The 23,522-nt window shown below is 42.7% G+C and overlaps 1 protein-coding gene across 1 annotated transcript in view; it reads left to right on the top strand.

Moving 5' to 3' along the window:
* The window catches only part of adgra2 (adhesion G protein-coupled receptor A2), a 64,426-nt gene that overhangs the window by 23,504 nt on the left and 17,400 nt on the right, over positions 1 to 23,522 (top strand). Inside the window, exons 2-5 of the mRNA XM_031305035.2 lie at positions 4,712 to 4,783; positions 18,108 to 18,179; positions 22,223 to 22,294; positions 22,394 to 22,465. Of these exons, the coding sequence (XP_031160895.1) occupies positions 4,712 to 4,783; positions 18,108 to 18,179; positions 22,223 to 22,294; positions 22,394 to 22,465 (288 nt within the window). The remainder of the gene's footprint in view (positions 1 to 4,711; positions 4,784 to 18,107; positions 18,180 to 22,222; positions 22,295 to 22,393; positions 22,466 to 23,522) is intronic.

Genomic DNA, 23,522 nt, shown 5'->3' with positions numbered 1-23,522 from the left:
CGGTGCTTTTCAGGTGTTGCGCTAATCACTCCGCCCAAGTAGCAGTGCTTCACCTTCTGAGAATATAGTTCCCAGTATGTATACAGTTAGAAGATGGCTGTGTCTCATGTGACCTTGTTATTTGTACACGCTGTGAATATACAAATCACAACATGTAAATAGGAAAATGTTGGCGTTATTTTGTCACTTATTGGGAGCAGTAGGCTAGTTGGAGCTGGTTACCTCCAGGATCTGTGCTAAGCTAGGCTAGCGGTGGGTGCTTCAGACAGAGTTACAACACGCACGGAGATGAGAAGGGTATGTAACTCTGGGGGATACGGTGAATAAGCTAAAGTCCCAATAAATCTGCGTGTTTCTTTAAACTAAAGTTACAGTGGGGTTGGAAACATAGGCATAGTCATATTTACAAATCTCCAGTTAGCTTTTAGCACTGACTTAAAGTTGGATAATGTATGGAATCTGTCTTATAGCTTTTTTAAATTCTCAATTTCGCAATTTCATCCATGATTCCGTTATTGCAACAACTATAGGGCTCTACATGACTGCTGCCATCAGTCTGTGATGGCCCCAGCTGGGCCCTCGTCGGAAAAAAAAGACACTCGCCACCGGGCTAAACAACTCTTCCGGGGGAAACCCTGGATGTACAACACTCAAACAAACGGATGACGTTCAGCACAGGCACAGCCAACAGCAAACTCCAGGGACACCGGCTATAGCCGTTCCAAAATGTCCTCCGGGCCTCCGAGTGGGGTGGGCTTCTATGATTAAGAAGCTACTCATCTTCTTTGCTTATAAAGCTCTGTTAACCTTTGTGTACCCCAGTGATGAAGCGATGTACTCTCATATGCCTCGGCTGTCACCTGCCTTCAGACACTGCTCCATCTGTCTGATGGCTGTCTGGGAAGTGCTCTCTCCACAACCCCTGACCTCTGAATCTGGGTTCTGACTAAACATCTAATTGGCTGGGTTTCCTGTTTAGCCTGATGGGAACGCTGACTATTTCTGTCTGTTTACAGTGTTCTGCTTCTCTCTCTCTCTCTCTCTCTTTCTCAGAGTTGTACTCTCTGTATTGTTTATGAAAGAACAATGTCCTTCGCTACAACTGCGCTCCAAACATCAGGCTTTGGGGATTATACAGTAGTGTCCAGCCTCTGCAACTCCCCTGCGTTCCTGGAAATTGACGTCTTTTGTTGTCTGCGGGAGGGTTTCAGTTGGCTCATTTTTGGTCTTTGTTTATTTGTGAAAGTCAGCTTTCAAGTCCAGGTGTACAGAGTAGCAAGCACATGTGAATTTCATTTTCTTTTTTCAAATGTGCATGGGCACAACACACAACTAAACACATCTGTATATGTTTTAAGACAATCATGTTTTTGGTTCTCATGGAAAATCCATTGATATCAGCGCGCCAAAGATTTATGCACACATTCAAACACACCCAATCCAAACATGTTTGCTGTTCTCTGACTAATCATTTTTTTCTGCATATAATAAGCTGAGTCAAAAAGGAACTGTCTGCATCTAAACCGTCTGCGTTGAATTAACCGTCTGCGTTGAATTGCTTCTTTGCCAGATGTGACTTTCTCTTCGATCTGTTTTGAATTAATCAGGCAGTTCCGGATCTTCTGTAGCTTTCATCTCAGGCCTGTATCAAGTTATAGGAGAGATACTGTGCCCAAAGTCAAGTGAGAGACCTTAACATCCAGGAGTCATAGTTCAAATACAGGCTACGCCACGAGAGGACTGACTCGCTCTCGTCTAACAACCGCTCTAAAAAAAAACTTGACTTAATAACCGTGATTTATTTCAACAATTCAGTGAGGATCTGTGAACATGGCATGTTTTTAATTTTGTTTCTGGAGCTAAAAATAAGAGGCTAAGGCTTCAAGTGTGGAAATGAGTGTGGGTTTTGGTGATAGTATTTCCATTGACACAGCAAAAAACCTAAAATAAAAATGATTTTGGTTTGAATGCTATGTAAAACAGTGGCCTCGGTTTCAGTATCATAGTCATTATCAGTGGAGCAGCTCTCGTCTCTTGATTGCAGCCCCGTTTAAAAATACATTTCTCCGGTTTTTCTAATTTTAGCAGATAATTGTAGGAAGATATTGAATGAGGTGTCCAGGGTAACTGGAGCAGAAGATGATTTACTTTCCATGTTGGCTTTCCTTTTGTTTGCTCCTTTTCTGTCTTCAAACTGTCCTGTCAGTAAAGTTTCTGAAGTGTAGAAGAAGTGAGTCAGTCCAGTTTGATCCCGTTGGTTCAAGATAAACTTTTTCCTCTACCAGCCACTCAATAGATTACCGTTGTTTTTTTGGCTGGTGAGTGTAGTACGGAAGGGGATTAGGGCCACATGTGTAAAAATGTATTTTTTTTTTCTCAGAATTCTGACTTTATTCTTTTTTTTAAGATTATTTTTTGGGCATTTTCAGCCTTTTTTTGACAGGACAGCTGAAGACATGAAAGGGGAGAGAGAGGGGGGAATGACATGCAGCAAAGGGCCACAGGTCAGAGTCGAACCCGGGCCCGCTGCGTCGAGGAGTAAACCTCTATATATATATATGGGCGCCTGCTCTACCAACTGAACTACCCGGGCGCCCAACTTTTTTCTTAGTCTCAAAATTTTGTTTTTTAATTTAAAAAAAAAAAGAGACAGAATTCCGACTTTAATCTCAGAACTTTTTTTAAAGTCAGATTTTTTTTTTAAGTACAAAAAGAAAAGTCAGAATTCTGACTTTCTTCTCAGAATTCTGACTTTAAACTCAGAACTCAATACTTTTTTTAAATGTGGCCCTAATCCTCTTCCATAGTTAAGTAAATCTACCAGCTCCTTGCATATTTTACCAGCATTTGGCTAGTAGATGGTGCTAATTATGAATCCTGTTTTCCCCTCTATACCAAGACTGGATGATTAAATCTGGTCATTAAGTGGAAGTTGGAAGGTGCAGAGCTGAAGGCGATGTTTTTATTGATGTGGCAGGAAATGGTGGGGGGGGGGGCTGACTGCTGCTGCTGCTGAATCTGTAAATCTCACAGACTGTTCACAGTCCACTCCCACTTTTAAAGGCGCTTACACACCTCCCCTCTCACGATTAAGAACGCACATTAATGTTGCAAACAGCTCATTAAGCACCATGTGGTAGAGGCGAAGATGATGTGAAACTGAAGGGTGTGTTAATGATGGCGGGCTGTCGCTAGAGCACGGCCCCTGCCCTACCCTGAGCTCTTGCTGAGGGGACGTGGGCAGGTCTGTGGATTTCCAGGGATTCAAGTGCAAACATTGAACCCTGCCTCCTGAAAATGATCCTCATGTACAACAAATCTGCCAGAGCAAAGGGGATCTTGCTCTTAGTTGATTATAGAGAAAGTCAACATCAACTTGAAACACTGGACAGGATACTTTGACTTTTTCAATATTTAAGCAAAGCCGCAATCCTTCCCTTACCTCTCCACGCCTAAAGTTAACATAACAACATGGTGTCAACAGTATGTGCTTTGTACAGGGTTCCCACAGTCATGGAAAACCTGGGAAAAAGTCATGGACATTTCTAAATCTTATTTTCCAGGCCTGGAAAAGTCATGGAATTAATAAAAATCTTTGTTTTGGAACAGTCATGGAATTGTGTTATCTTCCGTGGATAACCTTTTACGTATTTATTTTCTGACGTAACGTGTCTCTAATATGCGTTGATGCGTGACAACATTTTGATTAGTGAATGTAATTTAGACGGCAATTATGTTTTTTCTTTAAAGCAAGTCAGCATACAGGACAAACATATTTTGTAGGAGACTGGGTTGAAACATGACAACCGTCCACAAGGTTTCAAACACACGGATGTATGCTGTTTTCTTAAAAAATGCCTTTGCCTTTGGCAGTTGTGAAGAATTTCTAAAAGTTACTCTTTTTATGTGTGTGTGTGTGTGTGTGTGTGTGTGTGTGTGTGTGTGAGATCTTTTTTTTTTTTAACCTGTGGACAGAGCCAGGCGAACTGTTGCCGCCCTGCTTTCAGTTTTTGTGCTAAGCTAAGCTAAGTTGGTTGTAGTTTAATGTTTAGCATACAGACATGAGAGTGGCATCGACCTTTACGTGTAACTCTCGGCAAGAAAGCGAATGAGCGTATTTCCCAAAACATCTTTAAAAGTCTATACAAAGGTCTATCCTAACTGACTTTGACAATGGCAAGTCCCTCGGAGCAAAGTGATTACTTTAAATATGCATTTCCCATGATCCCCTGCCAAACAAAGCAATCTCAAGCTTACTTCCAGTGTGTCCTGTGGCCCTCGGTCCTCAGGGCTGATAAGAGCCCTATAAGCCAAGCAGGGAAAGAGCTAATTAACATGGCCTTCTGCCGCCATTCGTTTGATGTGGAAAGATATCCTATTGATGTAAAAATGTATGCAAAATGATTATCAAGATTACAGCTTCCCTCCTAATCTCGATGTCCTACTCCGTCTTTAACGTTAATTGGAAACATCTTGCGCTAATGTCTCTGGTTAGGCAAATGTCGTGTGACTGCAGCACCAAGTGGACATTTCACTTGGCTCTCATCCTCCCCTTGTGACCCTTTCAGTGTGATTGGTTACACCTGTACTCTCTGTTAGCCGTGAAGCTGATGACCAAGATAGTTCCTCAGTATCATAAAATATGCTTCAGTTTATTCTCACGTGGAATATTTCTGACAATGCTCCTTCTTTTTTTTTTTTTTTTTTACAGGATACTGAGCCACAACAAAATCCGAGTTCTGAGAAATGGATCCTTCTTTGGACTTTACGCTTTGGATAAACTGTGAGCAGCCTACTGTTTATTATCCTTTTGAATACTTCACTTCTGCAGATGCTATAATGTCATGTTTGTGTACATGAGATATATTGTATGTATACATGTGTGAGCTGTTATTTTAGCTTGCCTCAGCTGCTTTTGTAGAGAAATTCAGACAGGGTGTGAGATCTGAGCAGCTCTGTGTGCTTCTATCCATTCATGGGCTTCTGTCCACCAGGGAGAATGATACACTCAGACTGGCTATCACAGAGTTATGTCGAAAAGCTCATATAATTACACTTCATTATCAGGTAAGCCCCACTCCACAGCACAAGATAAGGGAGATTTCTGGGAGGATGTGCATGTTGGCGGCTTCGGCTATGGTTAGCAGACAGTCTGGCCCTCCTTAGTGTAATCTCTCTGAATGGGGTGTGAGACAGGAGATAGACATTTCTGGGGAAATAAAAATGAATGGCAGTTCTGGTGACAACAGAAAAGGCACCATAGTGGAAGATGTCCTCTAAAAGAAAAAGTACTCCTTTTTGGCGATGGTTCGGTTTGTCAGCCCACTTTGGTTCAGACTGAAATATCGATGAATCGATGAATTGCCATGACATTTGGTTCAAACATTCATAGTCCATAGATGATGCATCATGATGACTTTGGTGACCCCCCCCCGGATCTTCCTGTAGCGCCACCATGACGTTGACATTTTGGGTTGATAGTGAAGTGCCTCAACAACTATTAAATGGATTTATTTGGCACATTTGGACATGTATGGTCCCCAGAGGATAAATTATAATCAAGATGAATTGTATTACCTTAAGTGATCTCTTTTCATCAAGCGCCATCTTCAGGTCGAAATTTCAATTAGTCCAGTTCTTTGATTTATGACCAGTGCTAATTAGCAAATGTCTGCGTGCTAAAATGGTGAATATACTTAGCATCAGCATGCTAGCATTGTTATTGTGGACATGTTATAATGCTGATATCATAAACCCCGCCCCCTTCATGTTAGCGGATGGGGCATGGCCCAAACAAAAAAATCTAAGTACACGTCAAAAAATTGTTTCCCGGAGATGGTTTCAGTTTTTTGGGGGTATTTTGTGTTTGTTCAAGTGTTCATTTGTCTGATAAGTTTGGTTATTATTAGTTTTTTTGATGCTATAAAAACGGGGTGAAACGACATAATTGACAGCTGTGATTGACTCGCAATTGGTCTGGCGGGTGTATGGGCGGGACCTGGATACCGCGGCTCCACTGCCCGGTCACTACTGTGCAGAATCTGGCTACAAGATGGCAGCGCCCGTATTCCCGGAATATTTTGGCTTCACTTTTGTACAGCGTAAGGAAGTGAAGACGCGTCATCCATCTTTATATACAGTCTATGGGAGTTATGATATGATATGTCTTTTGGTCAAATTTACAGTAATCACGGTCAAGACTGGCGTTTACTGGCTCCAGGCTCCTTGGATGCTCTGATGTGTGACTTACATCTAGAGGTGTTTCCCACACCAGACACATTTTTTTTCTCAAGGTGTTGTTTTACAGAGCACCCCAGTTAAAGCTTTATAGCGTCCTGGTAGCTAACAACACACATGGAGCCGCTTCAGTCTGAATACTGTAGTCTGGCAGGCATACTTATTTAGTTGGAAAGGGGGTGGGTATGTTGAAGGGATATTAGTTCCACATGCCACTCAGAGCTGCCACCCATGAAGCAAGCAAGCTTCTCAAAAATGTTGAAAGAAAGAAAAATATGGTAATTTGCTGCAGTTGTTAGCTTGTTAGTCCCTACCTGCTGGAGCTCACACCAGACGTGTCAGTCGAGAACAAAAGCCAAGTTTGCTGAAATTGCGTTTTTTTTATGTCTGGTGTGTGAAAGCCGTTGGGTGAACACTTCCACGGCCAAGTTCTCGCTTCTCACCTCATGTCTTGCACCGAAAACGCTGATAAAGCCATTGACAGGAAGACGCTACACCGAGAACCCTTTTGACTAATGCAACTTGGGAGAATAATAAATTAAAGCCAAAGAAGATCTGTAGCTTGAAGTGTTTGATGTAAAATGAGCTGATGTTGCTTGTTTTTCTAAGTGCGGACAGGGGTCCCTGTAGCGCCGTAGGGTCGGTGGGTCGGGTAACCTGAGCTTACCCACTAACTGGCCCTTGTAGCTGGAGCAGTGATAAAACTAGCAGGGGGCAACAGGGTGCAGCTTTCCAGCAGGCTCATAGCTTAAAGACCTGTGAGAAAAGCACAGAACACGCACACACACACACGCACACACGCACACGCACACACACACACACACACAGACACACACACACACACACACACACACACACACACACACACACACACAAACACACATACACACATATTTATGCTCCACAGAGAGAGATGTGGGTGTGAGGAGAGGACATAGCGTAAATCATGCAGGCCTCATTTCACTCCTCTACTGGCTCTCCGACACACAGCGGTGGAGGTCTGCTCACTCACTCTGACGTCTTCCACCTTTAATTGAGCCCTGTGCACAGCTTATAATTACATCTGAGCTCATGGTAAAAATTGCTGTCTGTTGGACATATTGAAATTCACTGTTGCAGTGATGGAAGGGTTGGAAGGGATCAGTACAGAAGTGAGTGTACGGTAAAGGTTTGGATGTAGGGCTGCTTGATTAGGCCTATTCATATTTTGGTCAATAGTGAAATGCCAATTATTTATTACTCACTGACTTTTGGAAAGATGTCGCATTAAAAAAACAGTTAAACAAACCAACAGGGAAAACACCTTGAACCGTGAAATTTCCCTTTATATAGAGAATACTCTTTCAATTTGAACTTTTTGAATTCCCCTTCAGAACACAAGACAAAATAAGAGTTTACTTGCAAAATGTAATGTGCAAAATAATCGTTTTTCTCGATTACATTTTTTTTGTGATCACTAGGAGCCAAAATCGCGATCAAAATTTGATTCATTGCACAGCCCTATTTGGATGCGAAGTTTTTGTTCATACTGTGAGATCTCAGTTTTGTTTTGTCTCTTCAGCGGGCCATCCCTCTTCTGGTCCTCTCATTGTTTCCATCATGTTGTCTACATGTGCTTGTCATTTGGAGCAGTAGTGAACAGTTACTCATATTATGTGGTCAGTGCTGTAATCAAAGGCCAACCCACTGGGGCTGAGTAAACACACATCAGGGAGTTACACTGCATCTCTTCCCCTACGTGACGAGGATAAACACAGTCTGCTCCCTGACTGCACACACTCTCACTCTCGGCCCATCTCTGTTGCGACTCCGAGTGTTTCCAAGTATGGGCACCGTCGCTTCATGTCCAGTCGTCTCAAATGGGTCTGGTAACTCTCTCAGCAGACACACACTCACACCAGACATCTATTCAGAGCTGAATGCAGTCGGATTTGCTGTTGTTAGTTGGAGAATACAGCTCCAGGGCAGGCCACCCTCCTCCAGGCCTGGGCCAGACATTGCAGCAATCTACACAGTTAGCCCTTTCATTGGGACAAACCTCCTCAAAGCCACTATTGCCTTCATAACCAGCCAAACCACCCAAGTGCAGAGGAGCAATTTAGCCTTGTTTGTTTTTGCCCTCTTACTGGACGACTGTGTTTTTGTAGCTCTTTTAAATAGGCTCGCCATCCAACAGCTACATTTGGGTCTTGGAATACCTCCTTTTTTTCCAGCTTTTAGGATGAAACACCCGTTGAATCATACCTGGCTTCTGTGGCGGTGCTTACTGTATGCAAAATAAGTCACATTCAGGCTACACCTACACTACTACGTTTTGGTTTAAAAATATGATAAAATGGGGCGCCCGGATAGCTCAGTTGGTAGAGCGGGCGCCCATATATATACTCCTCGACGCAGCGGGCCCGGGGTTTGACTCCGACCTGCGGCCCTTTGCTGCATGTCATTCCCTCTCTCTCTCCCCTTTCATGTCTTCAGCTGTCCTGTCAAATAAAGGCCTAAAATGCCCAAAAAATAATATAAAATGAATATCTTTTGCTACATTTACACATCACGTCTGCACAACTCCGGCGTTCCCGATCCCCTAAAACAAAGATATTTGGAAACACTGCAGGTGGAAAGCAGTGGTTTGGTTTGAAAACTCAGGATTTTCTTTGTAGTCTGGGCAGGTAGAAATGGAGACATTTGGAAATGACAACACAACGTCAGTCAGTCTTATCGCTTAGGTAGGCTTACATACCTCTCAGTAACATTTCCAACTGGCCTGCATTTTCAACCCCAGAGGAACGTCAGACAAACTGCTTCCTGTTTACATGCACATGCCCAGTTTGTGCAAATGCTCATGTGATATGTGTTGTCAGACGTGTTAAAGGGTAACATTTTTTTGAACTTGGGCCCCATTCCCTCATGCATGTGTGTCTAATAGACTGATGTGACAAGAAATCTTTGAATTTGGTCCAATATTGAGCGAGATTGCAATGATGGGCCGGCGCAAACCGAGCTGCATTGTAACCTAATAGGGCAATTGTAGAGCCTTGCTTTTTGTCCAATAAAAAGTTTATTTTTATTTTTATTTTTTTTGTTGCTACTGACAGGCTCAGATTGTTACTGAAAGTGTCTGACAACATTATCGATCTTAGGACGTGACTTTTTGTCCAAAGACAGGGTGTGGAGAGTGAATTGCGAGACGAGAAAAAAGCGTTTAGGTAGTCTGTTGTTACAGAGTTATTATAGGCTCCTGTTATCTAAAAGTAGACTGGGTAAACCCAGCCCGATCTGCCGGCGATTTGATTTCACCCTGCAGCTCAGGCTGGAAACCTGTACGTTTATCTATCCTGCTTCCGTTACAAATTTGCGGGAACCAATCACTAACTGGGTTATCCACCTGGCGCGCTATTGGCGGGTTAAATGACGATAGAGAAGCAACCAAGCAGCTTTTTGTTTACATTCAACAAGCCGGCCACCGAAGCGCAGCACTCCATGGCAGCAACCCGTTGATGCCGCTGTCGCTGCTATGTCACCTGGATCGTTGGTCTGATTGGTTGAAGGACTATCCAATTGCTTACAGAGTCATTTGAACTATGCCCGTTGATCACGCCTCTTGTGCAGTAGAAAATACAGAGCAGACTCCCCAGACTAATGTTCAATCTTAAAAGATTGAGCTTGGTCTGGTGATAGCCAGACTAATCTAAAAGATTTTCAATGTAATGGCTCAATACTCTAATGATTTCGACAATGTGGATGAGGTCGTTATAGTTCAATGACCACCTGTATTCATTTCAGCTGGAGCTGGCCAGGTTGAAAAAAACGGTAGTTACCCTTTAATATGGACAGAGAGTAATTCTACTATGGAGTCTAAAACGCTTGTGTGGACGGAGATTGTTTTTGTCTCAAAACACTGCTTCAAAATGACGTAGTAGTGTAGATGTAGCCTCATACACATCATCAGGCCCAGATACTGTACCTATTTGAGTACCTGCACCTCTGTGCACGCCCTTTCTGATGGGATCTGACGCTGGAAGCTCCGCTAACGAGCCGGGACCTTTATAAGTTGTGGACAGATCCCAGCAGCCTGTCCTGCGCTGATTTGAGGCGAGGTAATGAGAATAATGAGCGAAAGAGGGCCGAGGCAGTCTGGCTCTCGTCCAACTAGGCCCCACTGCACCATGGGACACAGGACAGGCAGGCAGGGGCACAAGGGGCCCTCATTACCAGGTCTGCTCACCCTACAGGGAGAGAGGGAGCAGGGAGCAGAGAGGGAGAGCAGAGGGCAGCGATGATGATTGATGAGGGAAGCAGCGGGGCGCTCGCAGGGAACAGGTCTGAAAGGCAGGAGTGAGGCTTGTCGTTAGGACCGGTTAGAGGCTCAAAGGTGTTGGCAGCATGATAGACTTTGTCAACAAAGAGAGTCTAAAAATAATCCCTACAGTATAAATCTACCTGACACGGCTGTACTTTTTACTTTTGTTGCGCTACAGAAGAGTTTGCACAGGAAATATCATGCAAGATTATTTAAGAAAACTTCCCGTTGACTTACAACAGCTTCATTCAACAGCAGGAAATACAGTGTTGCTTGTGAGTTATGCTTGTAGAGCAACAAGAATTAAGGGAAGTTTGCACTGAAACCTGTGACCAAAAAGTCACACAGGGCACGAGAATGTGCAGATGTTGAATATGTTTAGGAAAGCATGATATAAAATGTATATATATACACTATTATCACACCAATCCAATACTCTTTTGACTGTTTTGTTGTTTAGTTTTATTTTTTTTTTATTTACACATATAAAAATAATAAAAGGATACAATATATAATTTGCAAGGTAAATGTGAAAGAGAATTGCCTAAAAAACCCACCAGGGGCCTGGAAAGTGACATTCTCCAGGCAGAATATTACAGGGAAAAAAATCCTGTCAGTGTATGTGTATTGTGTAATCTCTACACAATTTTTTATGTATCTATTAATAATGTTACACACAAATCAAGAACACTGATTCATAATATTGCATAACATGCGAGTATACACAATATATGTATATGGAAAATATAGGTTGGTTGAAGGAAGTAATCTGAGGGCTCTTTTAAACTGAATTAAAGAAAAAATTCAAAACAAAGTTTAAAGGCAGAGAAGTCCAAACTTTGGACTCTCGGAAGAGTATACTAAACTGAGATTGGGAAGTACGGGAAAGAGACTTGATAGTATCTGTTTTGCAAAAAGGGGAAACTGGCCACTCAGTCTTTGCCTGAGCCTCTCTGAAACCAACCTTGAAATCGCCTCTGCCATTCTGAGCAGCTGGGGTTAGGAAGTAGTCCAACTTAAACAACTTTACCATCTGACACAAGAGGAAGTGGAGCCGAGATGGCTAAAGATGGTATGGTGGCTGGAGAGAGAGAGAGAGAGACGGAGGGAGGAGAGAGAAGAAAAGCACACTCCTGCAGGTCGTCTTGTGTAAATCTGAAGTTGTTTTTTCTTAGCGGGAGATTATCATTATTTCCACACAGGCTAAGCAAATTATCGTGATGAGTGGGAACAAAGCAGAGGTGGGAAGCGCTATAGCATGTAAAAACAGTGGAGAATGTGTGGCACGGAGCCCTTCTGTCTAGACCAGTGTGGGTAAGACAAGGTTCAGATTGTACCAGCCCACCACTCTGAAGAGAGCTAAGGCCAGTTGTGGAGGTTGCACATGGGAGTCTCATTTCTTCCTTGCAGCAAAAAAAAAATGAAAATTTGTGTTGGTATGTTTGCTCGCACACGCCATTGAGTGGCCCCCAGTTAGGCAACAGTCCCCTGATGAGAGTGCATGACATTAAGGGGTGGAGCGGGTGAGGAAGGGGTTAAGCGTGCTGGAGAGTGGAAACAGAAAGGGGGGTTCTGCTGGAGTTGATAGACTCCAGATGTGTCTTTCAGATAAACTGAAGGAACGGGGTGTGTTTGTATTGCAAGCCTAGCTCAGCCATGGCTCTGGGGGTTTATTGAAACAGCGAGCGATCCCCCTCATAAGCCCATTACCAAATCGTACGCTTTATACGCCAGTAACTCTCTCTCACACACGGCAAACTTGATATGGTTTCAATGACATTTTCCTCCAGAGGAACTCAAGCTTTCCCTGGACTTACTTCCCCCCACTTCCGTTTGTGTTCCTTTTTCTGCTTTATTTTTGCATCTCCCCTCTCCCAGCTCACTGGGTCTCTCACTGTTCCTCCCCCCTTCCCACTCTCTACATGCTGTAGTCCACCTACTGGCTGAAAATTCACTCACGGACATGAGCCTCCCTTTTCATTGATAATTTGAATGAAAGGCGTTTGTTCCTGTTTCCTTCCCAGTTATAATGTGTACATTGTTTCAACTTGAAGTCTATTAACGTATTGGGAAAGATGTTCAATGAGACTTTGGGGTCTTTTCAGATCGTATATTTGACAGAATCAGTAAGTGGAAAAACAGACACACAATAGCATTTTGCCGCCTTTTCTCTCCTGACCTCTTTGACTTTACATCATCATTAATCTGAAAAAATAATACAATCTACTGTATGTCCCATTAAAGCCATAGACGTTCATTGTTTCTGACTGCTGTGCACTCTGGTAGATCTCATGAAAATCAACAGAGCAGCCAAAGCGGGCATCGCCCCCTTCTCTCTGCCACTCCAAAAGCCAGGACTGAAGTCAATAACAGTCAGTGGTTCCAGAGTTTTCCTTGGCAGAATAATCTCCAGCTCGTCTTGCTGTGGACTATAGAAACATATAATCAATTTAGGACATCTTACACTTCAAATAAAAGTGTATATTGCTATTTCTGTGCAGTTGGATCCACAGTTTATGTAACTGTCAGTCAGGAGCAGAGCTGTGGGCCTTATTCGTTAAATGGCGGTGGGTGATCAGGTGGTGACTGTCCAGGTTTGACAGGAAATATCTTAAGTATGTGTCTAATTGCAAACCAAATGGCAGCAGTTTTATGAATGTAATAGTCTGTATCTGCTCCTTTACTGTAGCTGCATGACTGCACCAAAGAAATGAGTTTCCAAATGAACATGGATAAAATAAAGTTGATTAGGTATCCAATCTGAGAGGAACCGGGAAAAAAAATAAAGAAAATAATCTGGGGAAGGGGCAGCAAAGCAGGAAATTAGTAGAAAAACAAGACCTCGGCAGATCCCGGTTTCCTGTTTTGGGGGGAAGGCAGGAGTACGTTTGGGGCCTGTGTTACAGAGCCCCCATTGTGAGCAAGTGTGTTGAGGAGTAGGGAGGTGGGGTCTGCGGGGCCAAACACAGGGCTGATTTTGCTCCGTTCTGAATCCCCTAACCCACCTGCCCCTCCCTACAGGGGAAAGCTAGCTAGTAAAAAAAAGCAGAAAAAGGAAACTGTAAAAATAAACGAGCAAGGGCCTCTGCTCGAGACGCCATCCAGACAGGAAATGACACGCAGCACAAAAATGGTCTCTACCGACCTCTGTCAGGAACCAAGGTGCCAGTTATCCCCCTTTGGCATTTTGTTCCAACAAAGCTTAATCCATCTAGAGATATATTTCTTTCTGTCTTCAGGCAGTTGCTTATATTAGTTGCAACAAGATATAAATACGATTAAAGGACAGAAGTTCTCCCTGTTTTGTCATGTATTTCCATTTTTTTTATTGATATAAGTTTATTTCATAAACAACTGAATGCAAACACCAAATTTCAAGTCCTGTATGAAAAGGCGCAGAAAGAAGATCAATCTTGTATAATCTGGCCCTCTTTCGCAAAACATACATTAACGTAGACTCACTGTATTCCGGACACTTTCGATGCAGTAAGCACAGTAAAAGTCCCCTAAATTATTAATGTGTGGAAAGATAAGCCAGAACAAAACAAATAATTAAATAAAAAATCTCTTCCCTTCCCTCTCTCCCCCTTACCAGTCACAAAAGAACAGGACAAAAACTGAATTAACACATATAACTATTATATTATTTTTTTTTTTTTTAAATAAATATAATATTTGTTTTAGATTCTCTGGTTTCACTGTTGAGATTGTTCCTTTCACTGTGATGCAATGTTCCCTCGGATTAGTTCTGTATCTCGGTTCCATTAAAAATGCCAGAAACAGGAAATTCTTGATTCCAGTCTGGTGATAATGAGTGGCCATTCCCTGGCTTCAGTCATTTTCCCAGCTCCCTCCGGGGCCAGGGGCCTAAACAATGTCAGCGGAGCACTCCAGTCCCTGCTGCTGTGCTCCTGATAATGGAGCACTCCACGTCTGGAGCGCTTCACAGACCCTGTCTTCATTATTACCCTCTCGCTGCCCTACAAGCACGTCGCTCCTCTCCAGCCTGCATGGGGCCCAGGTGCTCATCCCATATACCCGCAGAGAAATGACTCTTCAGAATGGCAGAGGACCAGCCCCATTGATCAGGAGGAGGGAGGTGGGGTGGAAAAGACATTCTTAATGGCAGCCTCTGGTGTTAGACCCAGCGGCAGCAGACAATGGGCCCTTCTGGGCTGAGAGTGAGCTTGAGTCTGTCACAACCCCATCACACAGGCCGGCCGCATGTGGCGAAGGGGATAAAGCACTGCACTCCCAAGGTTACAAAGCATAACTCAAAGAGGAATAATAACGTGTCAACACCAATCATGTAGCTTTTTGAAGAACGTCATGCAGCTACTGAAGATAATGAAAAAGTAATAGCTACTTTCAACCTTTTTGCAACATCTAACCTTTTTGACTTTGATATTTTCATGCTCAGCAAAGCCTGATGCTTTGAACTTTCATGTCTCTGCTATTATCCTCTTGCTTGGCGACAGCTGTTGTCATCGGTGTCGAGGCCACTGAGCTGTGAAGTTGTTGTCAGGGAGGGCGCTGTCTACTCCAGAGGGCACACAGACAAGTCATCGCCCGAGTATGTGGCCTGCTGGAGCTACTGTACTGTAGGTCTGAAAGAAAGTTGGAAATAAACGGGAGAGTGTGGGCGACGGGCTGCAGCACAGATTTAGCCTGGATTATGGTGTGGGGCTAAGCGCAGTGCCTTCAAGTCCTGTTGACTTTGGTAAGCTCCTCCACATTCCCCAGCTTGGTGATAAGAGAGTGTATCAGAAGTAGTGGCCTGCTGATACTCTCTCTCACACTGAGCAAAAGGTTTATCTTCAGAAAGCTCGAGGTGCTTCAAAACCACACAACTACACAATGTGTTCTATTTATTGTCTTGTACACTATAGTGTGTAATTTAAAATCCAGACAGCTAGCTAGACTATCTGTCCAATCTGAGTTTTCTGTTGCACGACTAAAACAACTTTGGAACGTACACATGTTCCACCAAAACAAGTTCCTTCCCGAGGCTATTTTGCAGCGGCACCGTGGCTCCGTCCAGCGCTTAGCGCTGCCCAAGACGATTGCGATTGGTTTAAAGAAATGCCAATAAACCAGAGCACGTTTTTCTCCCATCCCGGAATGCTGTGTGGACTAGCCAGACCCTCCTCCGCAGCGCTGTGGAGGAAGATCTGGCAAAGCGAGAGTTATCTAGTAACCTAATCTGGATTTGGTGTTTACATTAGTTTTTGCTTACTGTAGGATTGTTTTAAAACCATTACAATATACATGGATATATATATATATATATCTATATATATATATGTTAGTCTTGCACAGCACATGTATGTGTGTGTGGGAGTGTGAAAAGCCCAGACAGGGAGGGGAGAGACGTTCATCAGAGAGAGGAAATAGTGGGCAGTGCCTTGTCTTTCATCGCTGCGCTAATGAGCCCCGGGACACACAGAATGGAAACAGCAGTATTGTTCTCTGGTCAACAAATCCTATACAGCTATTGACATGCAGAAACACATGTACATTCAGACAGGACACAAAGATTACTGCACACATTGTGACAGGCCAGCAAGGCCCGCACACACATACTGAGAGAGAGAGTATTCTTGTTTCGTGTCAAACCCACACTCGTCTTTGATTTGATTAGTGAAAACGTTTTACGTCTTGGTCAGAGTCATAGAGGTGGAAACGTAAAGCTGTGAAGTTGTTGCAAAGTGACAACCTGGCAAGCACTCAAAGAGCTGGGCTAAGCTCTCCAAGGCTGTCTGCTTTGAGACAAACACAACAGACCTCAGCCTTTTGGTGCAAGGCCAGATAGCTTTTGCTCCATCATTATAACCTGTCTCCCATCTATAATCCAGATATGAGCAATGATGGCTCTGTGAGAGTGTAGCGCAACAGCAAAACCCCTGATCTCTGACTCTATCCAAGCCATACCGCACCGCACGGTGTAATTCTTTACTGGAAGCCATTTTCTAAAACAATTTTCCTGCCCGTAGTTTGATCAAAATAGCTTGTCTCCTGGAAAGCGAACAAGACAATGGTTTAGAGATGCCTGAGGTTGTGCATGGTGTGAGGCAGCGTGGTCGAGAACAGCGATGACAAATCATTTTGGTGGGAAAAAAAGGACCAGAAAGTCCCGTGAGGTTTGCCTACCACAGTGGCATCTTGGGTAGAAGTGAATTAGACAAAAATGCAGCCACAGCGTTGATGCTTTTGAGCTCCTGGAAGGAAATCCTCTTCTGTGACCATGTGTCCGATGGCAGCAGGCATTTTTCATGCTGTAGGAACACGGATCGGGATCGCATTCCAACACACAGCGGCTGTGTCCTGTCGATAACCACCCGTCTCTTTTGACCTGCTTTAACCTTGATATTCCCACCTGGCCAATAATTAACGTCTTGGATTCAAAATCTAATGTGGGTTATCTGATGGACAGGGGCATCTGGCTGAATGGTTAAACACATGGGTGTGAGTGCGGAATGGGAAGAGGGTGGAGAAAAGTGCAGCGGATAGTATGATACTAGATCTTCAAAGGCAGTTCAAAGAATTAATATTTATGGTTTGCAATGGCCAACTTTAACAAGGGAACAGTCATTTTGAAACGAGCAGAAAAATGACGAGCAGTTCTAATTCTACTAATATTTTATTGGGTCAAGCATCTGCATCTTGCTAACCTCAGGCCCAGGTGGCTGATGGGATAAGATTTCCTATCTGTGTGCAGAAATCCCCTGCTGTGTCTCACTGACTGGATGTTTAGGAAATGTGTCTCCACTCCCCTTCATTTGAAACTTAAAGAAACATTCTCTCAAAGTATCTGTGTTAAAGGAATAGTTCAACATATTGGCAAATATGTTTCTTTATTTTTTTTGCCTCTTTCTCTGCCCCTCTCCTCAACTGGTCGCTGCAGATGGCTGCCTACCAAGAGCCAGGGTCTGTCCGGGGTTTCTGCCTGTTAAAAAGAAGTTTTTCCTTGCCGCTGTCGCGCCAAATGCATGCTCTTGGGGGGAATTGTTGGGTCTCTGTAAATTATAGAGTGTGGTCTAGACCTACTCTATCTGTAAAGTGTCATGGGATAACTTCTGTTATGATTTAACACTATAAATAAAATTGAATTGCCCAGAGTCAGATGACATGAGAAGATCAATACCACTCTCATGCCTGTCCGTTAAGTATGAAGCTACAGCCAGCAGCTGGTTTAGCTTAGCTTAGCATAAAGACTGTGAACAGGGGGAAATAGCTAGCTTGGCTCTGTCCAAATGTAACAAAAATGGTGAATTGTTGTTTTTTAAATTTCTGTTTTTTGTATTAGTGAGCTTTAGAGGTGCTGGTAAGTGGATTTTGTTAGTTTCGAACAGGGCAAGGCTAGCAGTTTACATCTGTTCCCAGTTTTTGTGCTAAGCTAAGCTAAGCTAAGCTAAGCTGCTGGCTCCAGGTACAGACATAAGAGGGGTCCTGATATTCTCATCCAACTCTTGGCAAGAGGAATCAGACAAGCATAGCTCTCAAAATGTACAACTTGGCAACATTATCCCTGTATGCATTTTTCTCATCCACCTAATATTTTCTCTCTCCTCAGGGACCTCAAGCACAACCTAATAAGCACCATCATGTCTGGAGCCTTCCAGGGCCTGTCTGAGCTTCGGAAACTGTAAGTAGACATTAACATGATTTACATTCCATTTGGGGTTCAGAGCAGCAAACATATCAACAGAAATCATCATTTAATTGTTTGGTATGAGGCAAATGAAGGAGTCAGGGTAGCTTTTTAAATCATATGAGCATCATTCACAGGCTCACATATGCCCTCATATCTATCTTAACAGGCTGTGTTGATCTAAAGGAGGTATGTTTTTGCAGCTCATGGCAGATGCCATGCGTTATATTGAGCTCCTGGTGTCAAAACTAATTAGGTGGCGCTAAATAGCCACCATGCTGCGCCCAAGCCCAAATGCAATATCAAATCGAAATGATTACTATTTTGAATATGCCTGAAAAGTTTTGAGAGTTTTTGTGCATTCTAAAGTCCTCAAACATACAACATCGTAAAATGAAAATGAACGCACAAAACAATGTTCCCACCAAATTTGATGAACATCACAAGAACTCTATTCGAACCATGGGGTGCATTTGGGGGCGCTATGGAGCCCACTGACCATGTCTGAGCCAAATCACTGCAGAACTTTGCCTTTTGTCGCCAGGTCTGACATGAATTTCGTGAGTTTTCGAGCATCTCAAGCCCCTCAAAAATGTGAATGCGCCGCAGAAAAATAATCCTTTCACATACAATAGAATCCTCACACTTTCAATTTGTGCCAGAAAATAGGTTTATTTAATATAGCACCTATAACAGAACAAGGTCACAAAGTAGAGATGGTCTGAAATCATTGTTTCCTTCCCGAGACCGATTCCAATACCTGAACTGTGTATCGGCCGATACCGAGTACTCATCGGATACCAGTGGGTCATATACAGTATTTTATTATGTTTTAAAGGAACACAGCGACTTATTGGGACTTTAGCTTATTCACCGTATCCCCCAGAGTTAGATAAGTCCATACATACCCTTCTCATCTCCGTGCGTGATTTGCTTGCAGCACCCAAGAAGCCCAGCAAATCACTCCGCCCAAGTAGCAGAAGTAGCAGCTGCTTCGTCTTTCTGAGAATATAGTTCCCAGTTTGTATACGGTTAGAAGATGGCTGTGTCTCATGTGACGTTGTTATTTGTACACGCTGTGAATATACAAATCACAACATGTAAATAGGAAAATGTTGGCGTTATTTTGTCACTTATTGGGAGCAGTAGGCTAGATGGAGCCTCCAGGATCTGGGCTAACCAGGCTAGCAGTGGGGGCGTCAGACAGAGTTACAACACGCACAGAGATGACAAGGGTATGTATGGACTTATCTAACTCTGGGGGTTACGGTGAATAAGCTAAAGTCCCAATAAGTCAGCTGTACACTACTATCCCTATATGGATGTTATATGATTTCTATCTTTGTTGTTTGGCCTGGCTCAGGTTAAACATTTTATGAAACATGAACAATGAATGCCATAGAACTCTCTTTGGTAACAGTTTACTTGAAGGTATCTACATAAGAGTGGCATGACTCTGTCATGAACACATGACACTGTCATGAGACAGTCATGACACATGAACCCTAACCCTAACTCTAACCCTAAACATAACTTGTCATGACAACAACCGAATGACACTTACTAAAAGAAACGTTATGTCATAAACGTTTATGACTTGTTTATAATGTTTATGACACGTTCATGACAGTGTCATGTCACTCTTATGTAGATACCTTCAAGTAAAGTGTAACCCTCTCTTTTATTATCTAGTCAGTCACAACAGAAAAAGAACATAAATTACGTTACAATTGGGCTAAATTACGTGGTATTGGATCTATGCATAAACTCCAGTACTTGCCGATACTTATACCAGCATTATAGGCAGTATCAGAGGCTTTTCCGATACTGGTATCGGAACATCTCTATCACAAAGTGTTTCACAAGAGTAAATCTTTTAAAAATAAGACCCAAAACCTGTCAAAAGAACAAGCAATAAAAACAAAAACTAGAAATAAAAACACAATAAAGGCCTGTTTCACTGAGTGTTTATGCCGATCTTGGCGGTGTCCCTGCGATATCATTTCTGGCGTCCCGCTTCCACCCCCGTGGCAACCTCAGGACCACGCAGAGGCTTCTCACACGTCATTGGATGTGACAGGGCGGCTGCAGCCACTCACTGCTCACTCATTGTGTCTTCGGACACCGAGGTTTTGGTTGCGGCGTGGGTCGGCGGAGCCAGCCGTCTGTGCTGCGCCGCGTGACTCCCACTCCCTCCTCCCCCTACTTGTGTTTTCCCTGCGAGGACTGGGGCTTCTCAAAACAAACAGGGGGAGATAAACACATGCTCTGGACAGCTCTCGGCTGGGTAGTGTCAGAGGTGCAACAGAGCAGATCCCTCTCTGGCGGTGGCTATACATCACACTCAGAACAGGGGCCCTGCTTTTACCCCATTAGTGATTAAACCTTTACAGGGGTCCCATGGAGCAGAGATAAGGGAAAGTGGCTGGAACGGCGGGCGTGCTTATTTAGACGTTTAACTTAGAGCTTTGGGTTCTGTATCGCTTGGAGCATCCAACGGGAATTTGTAAGATGCCCTTTCGTAAATCCTCATTAGGACGAACAGCCTTTTCTGTACGGGGGATCAATATGTGGAAATCGTTACCTACTGAACTTAAAAATGATCCTGACTGGGATCATTTTAAACTTCATCTGAAACGTTCTGTTAAGAGGGAGCAGTCATGTATTCATGAATTATCTGGTGCTCCTGTTTCATGGTGATTTATTGTATTAGTCTGTGTTTTGTTATGTATTGTTTTGTCTGTATGTTCTTGTGAGTTTTAAATTTTAAGATCTTTTGTATCTATTGATGAGTTTGTGTTCTCTACTGTCTTTTATGTATTGTTGAGTTATTGTATTTAAAAAAGGGTCCATCTAGGGACGTGCATTGCAAATTAGCTTAGGTTATAAATGCTGTGGTGTGGGGTATAGGTCTATGCTACATACTTGTCCCTATACAAATAAACATAAAAAAAAAACCTTGCAAAGCTTTCTAGTAGTGGAAAATCACTATTTATTTACTTATGAGCAATACCCAGAAAAAAAGTCCTGTAAAGTTTTACCTGTATGTCGGATAATTAGGGCTGAAACTAACGATTATTTCCATTGTTGATTAATCTGTGGATTATTTTCTTGATTAATTGATTAGTTGTTTGGTCTAACAAAATGTCAGAAAATGGTGAAAAATGTGGATCAGTGTCTCCCAAAGCACAAGATGACATCCTCAAATGTCTTGTTTTGTCCATAACTCAAATACAGTATATTCAGATTAAAAATAGTAGGGATAGACCGATTATCGGCCCTGGCCGACTATCAGGCTGTTTTTTTTGGCAGTTTGCAGATTATCTGTATCAATGTTTTATTTGCCTGATAACTGATAAAGTTAATGAATTAAAAAGTGTCTGTCCCTCTGCTTCGGTTTCCCTCACCACTGAGTCTGACTTAATGTCCCGCCCAAAACTCTTTTACTGGGTATTATGTTGAAAGTTTGTAGTTTATTAAAGCTATAGTGTGTAGTTTCTGTCGCCCCCATGAGGAATTCTAAGTAATGACAACAAAATTGTCGGCGCGTCCACATGATACAAGCCTTCTGTGACCGCGCAGTTGCTAGTAGCCAAGGAGGACACGGAGGTTTAAAAAATACATGATGGAGTCTTCAGAAAAGGTCATTCTCTTCACTCGAGTTTCTGCGTGCTTAAAGTCGCCGAATGACACAATCTTCTGAACATAGTCATACTGAGAAATCCAGAGAGAGTTGTGTGGAGCTGATAGTCTTAATTAGCTTTGTAGCAACTCATTTGGCAATGGCTTGAATGTAACGGACGTTCATTTATATCAAAAAGTTACGCACTAAAGCTTTAAGTAATTGCTTAAAGCATTTAAACAAAGTTTTGTGTTGGAGTTTGTAACATTCCAAAAAATATTTGCAGCTCTACAGAAAGTAGTGTTTGATCTGATATCACAAAAACAACATGGGCGTTGAAAGAGTCAAGATATCACAGTCTGTGACGAGTCCCCCTGATTCAAAAATACATTCCTTTGTCTTTTTACACTTTTAGCGACCTTTCCAACAACCGCATTGGCTGCCTGACTGCAGACATGTTCCAGGGGTTGAGCAATCTCACTAAACTGTAAGTGAAAGATAAACTGATTCTACACAAAATATTGTTCTTTCTGCATTGCGGGGAATCTATGGGGTTTAACTTCATATCTATCTTGTGTACTGCTAGGAACCTCTCTGGCAACATCATATCGACCATGGATCCTGGAGTGTTTCAGGAGCTGCCGTCCCTCAAGCTAGTGTGAGTATTAGACACTGCCGGCACTCTCCCAGCATACCATTCCATATATGAATAAAACAATTAATATTGTAGACAAAAATAAAGTTTATTTATAGCTCATATTTATTTGGCTAGGGTTTGCTTTTACAACAACTTCAAGCCTGTAGAAAAACTCAAATAAACAATGAGGATTTATTTCACATGTATTTATTTGAATTCGGATATTTTCATTTGAACCTAGGCAACCACAAATCAGAAGATAAGTCTGTCTGCAAACATTTCAGATCTGAATCTGAAATGTTTGCAGACCGACCTCTGCTTGATTGTTGTGCTGCCAGTTCATGCATAAAACAGTCAATTGATTTCAGAGTGAAAACAATAAATCTGTAGTATTTATATCGGGTTAGGGTGGGTGTCACGTAACAAATATGCATCAAGCCTGGAATAGTCTCGCATTGCCAGACCTTACTTACACAGCGCTGTGGAGTAAGGTCATTGGGGTTGAGGCCGCTCCTCAACCACAAGATTGGTGGTTTGATCCCAGGATCCACTTGCCGCATGTCAAAGTGTCCCTGAGCAAGACACTGAACCCCACGTTGCTCCCCGCATGCTGTATCTATAGTTGTCCACTGCAGGGACGTGCACAGACATTTTGAGGGGCAGGGGCTCAAGTGAAAAAAGGATTCTTTTTTTTTTTTTTTAAACAAAACATTAAATATGTTAACACAACTCTGACTTCCTTACCAATTTATTTTAATCAGAACTCAACAAAGTCTAATCTCCCGACCGGATATGTTTTTATTCATTAAATAAATTAGAAAAGCTGTGCGCAAACGGGAATCAAGCCTCCTTTGATGTCTATGCGTACACGTGCCTGGTCCACTGCTCCTAATGCTTAGGATGGGTCAAATGCAGTAATTGAATTTCACTACATTGTATGTGATGAATAAGAATAAAGTTGTGTGTTGTTTCGTTTTTTTGAAAAACACCAAATGCAATATTAACTGAAGTTAACCTTTGATACAATACAGTAACGAGAGCTTCTTAAATTAGCTGGATACATGGTTAAACCTCATTT

This window comes from Sander lucioperca, chromosome 2, assembly GCF_008315115.2.
Source record: "Sander lucioperca isolate FBNREF2018 chromosome 2, SLUC_FBN_1.2, whole genome shotgun sequence".
Lineage (NCBI taxonomy): Eukaryota > Metazoa > Chordata > Actinopteri > Perciformes > Percidae > Sander > Sander lucioperca.
The sequence above is the reverse complement of the archived record's forward strand: the minus strand, read 5'-3'. Positions and strand labels throughout refer to the sequence as shown.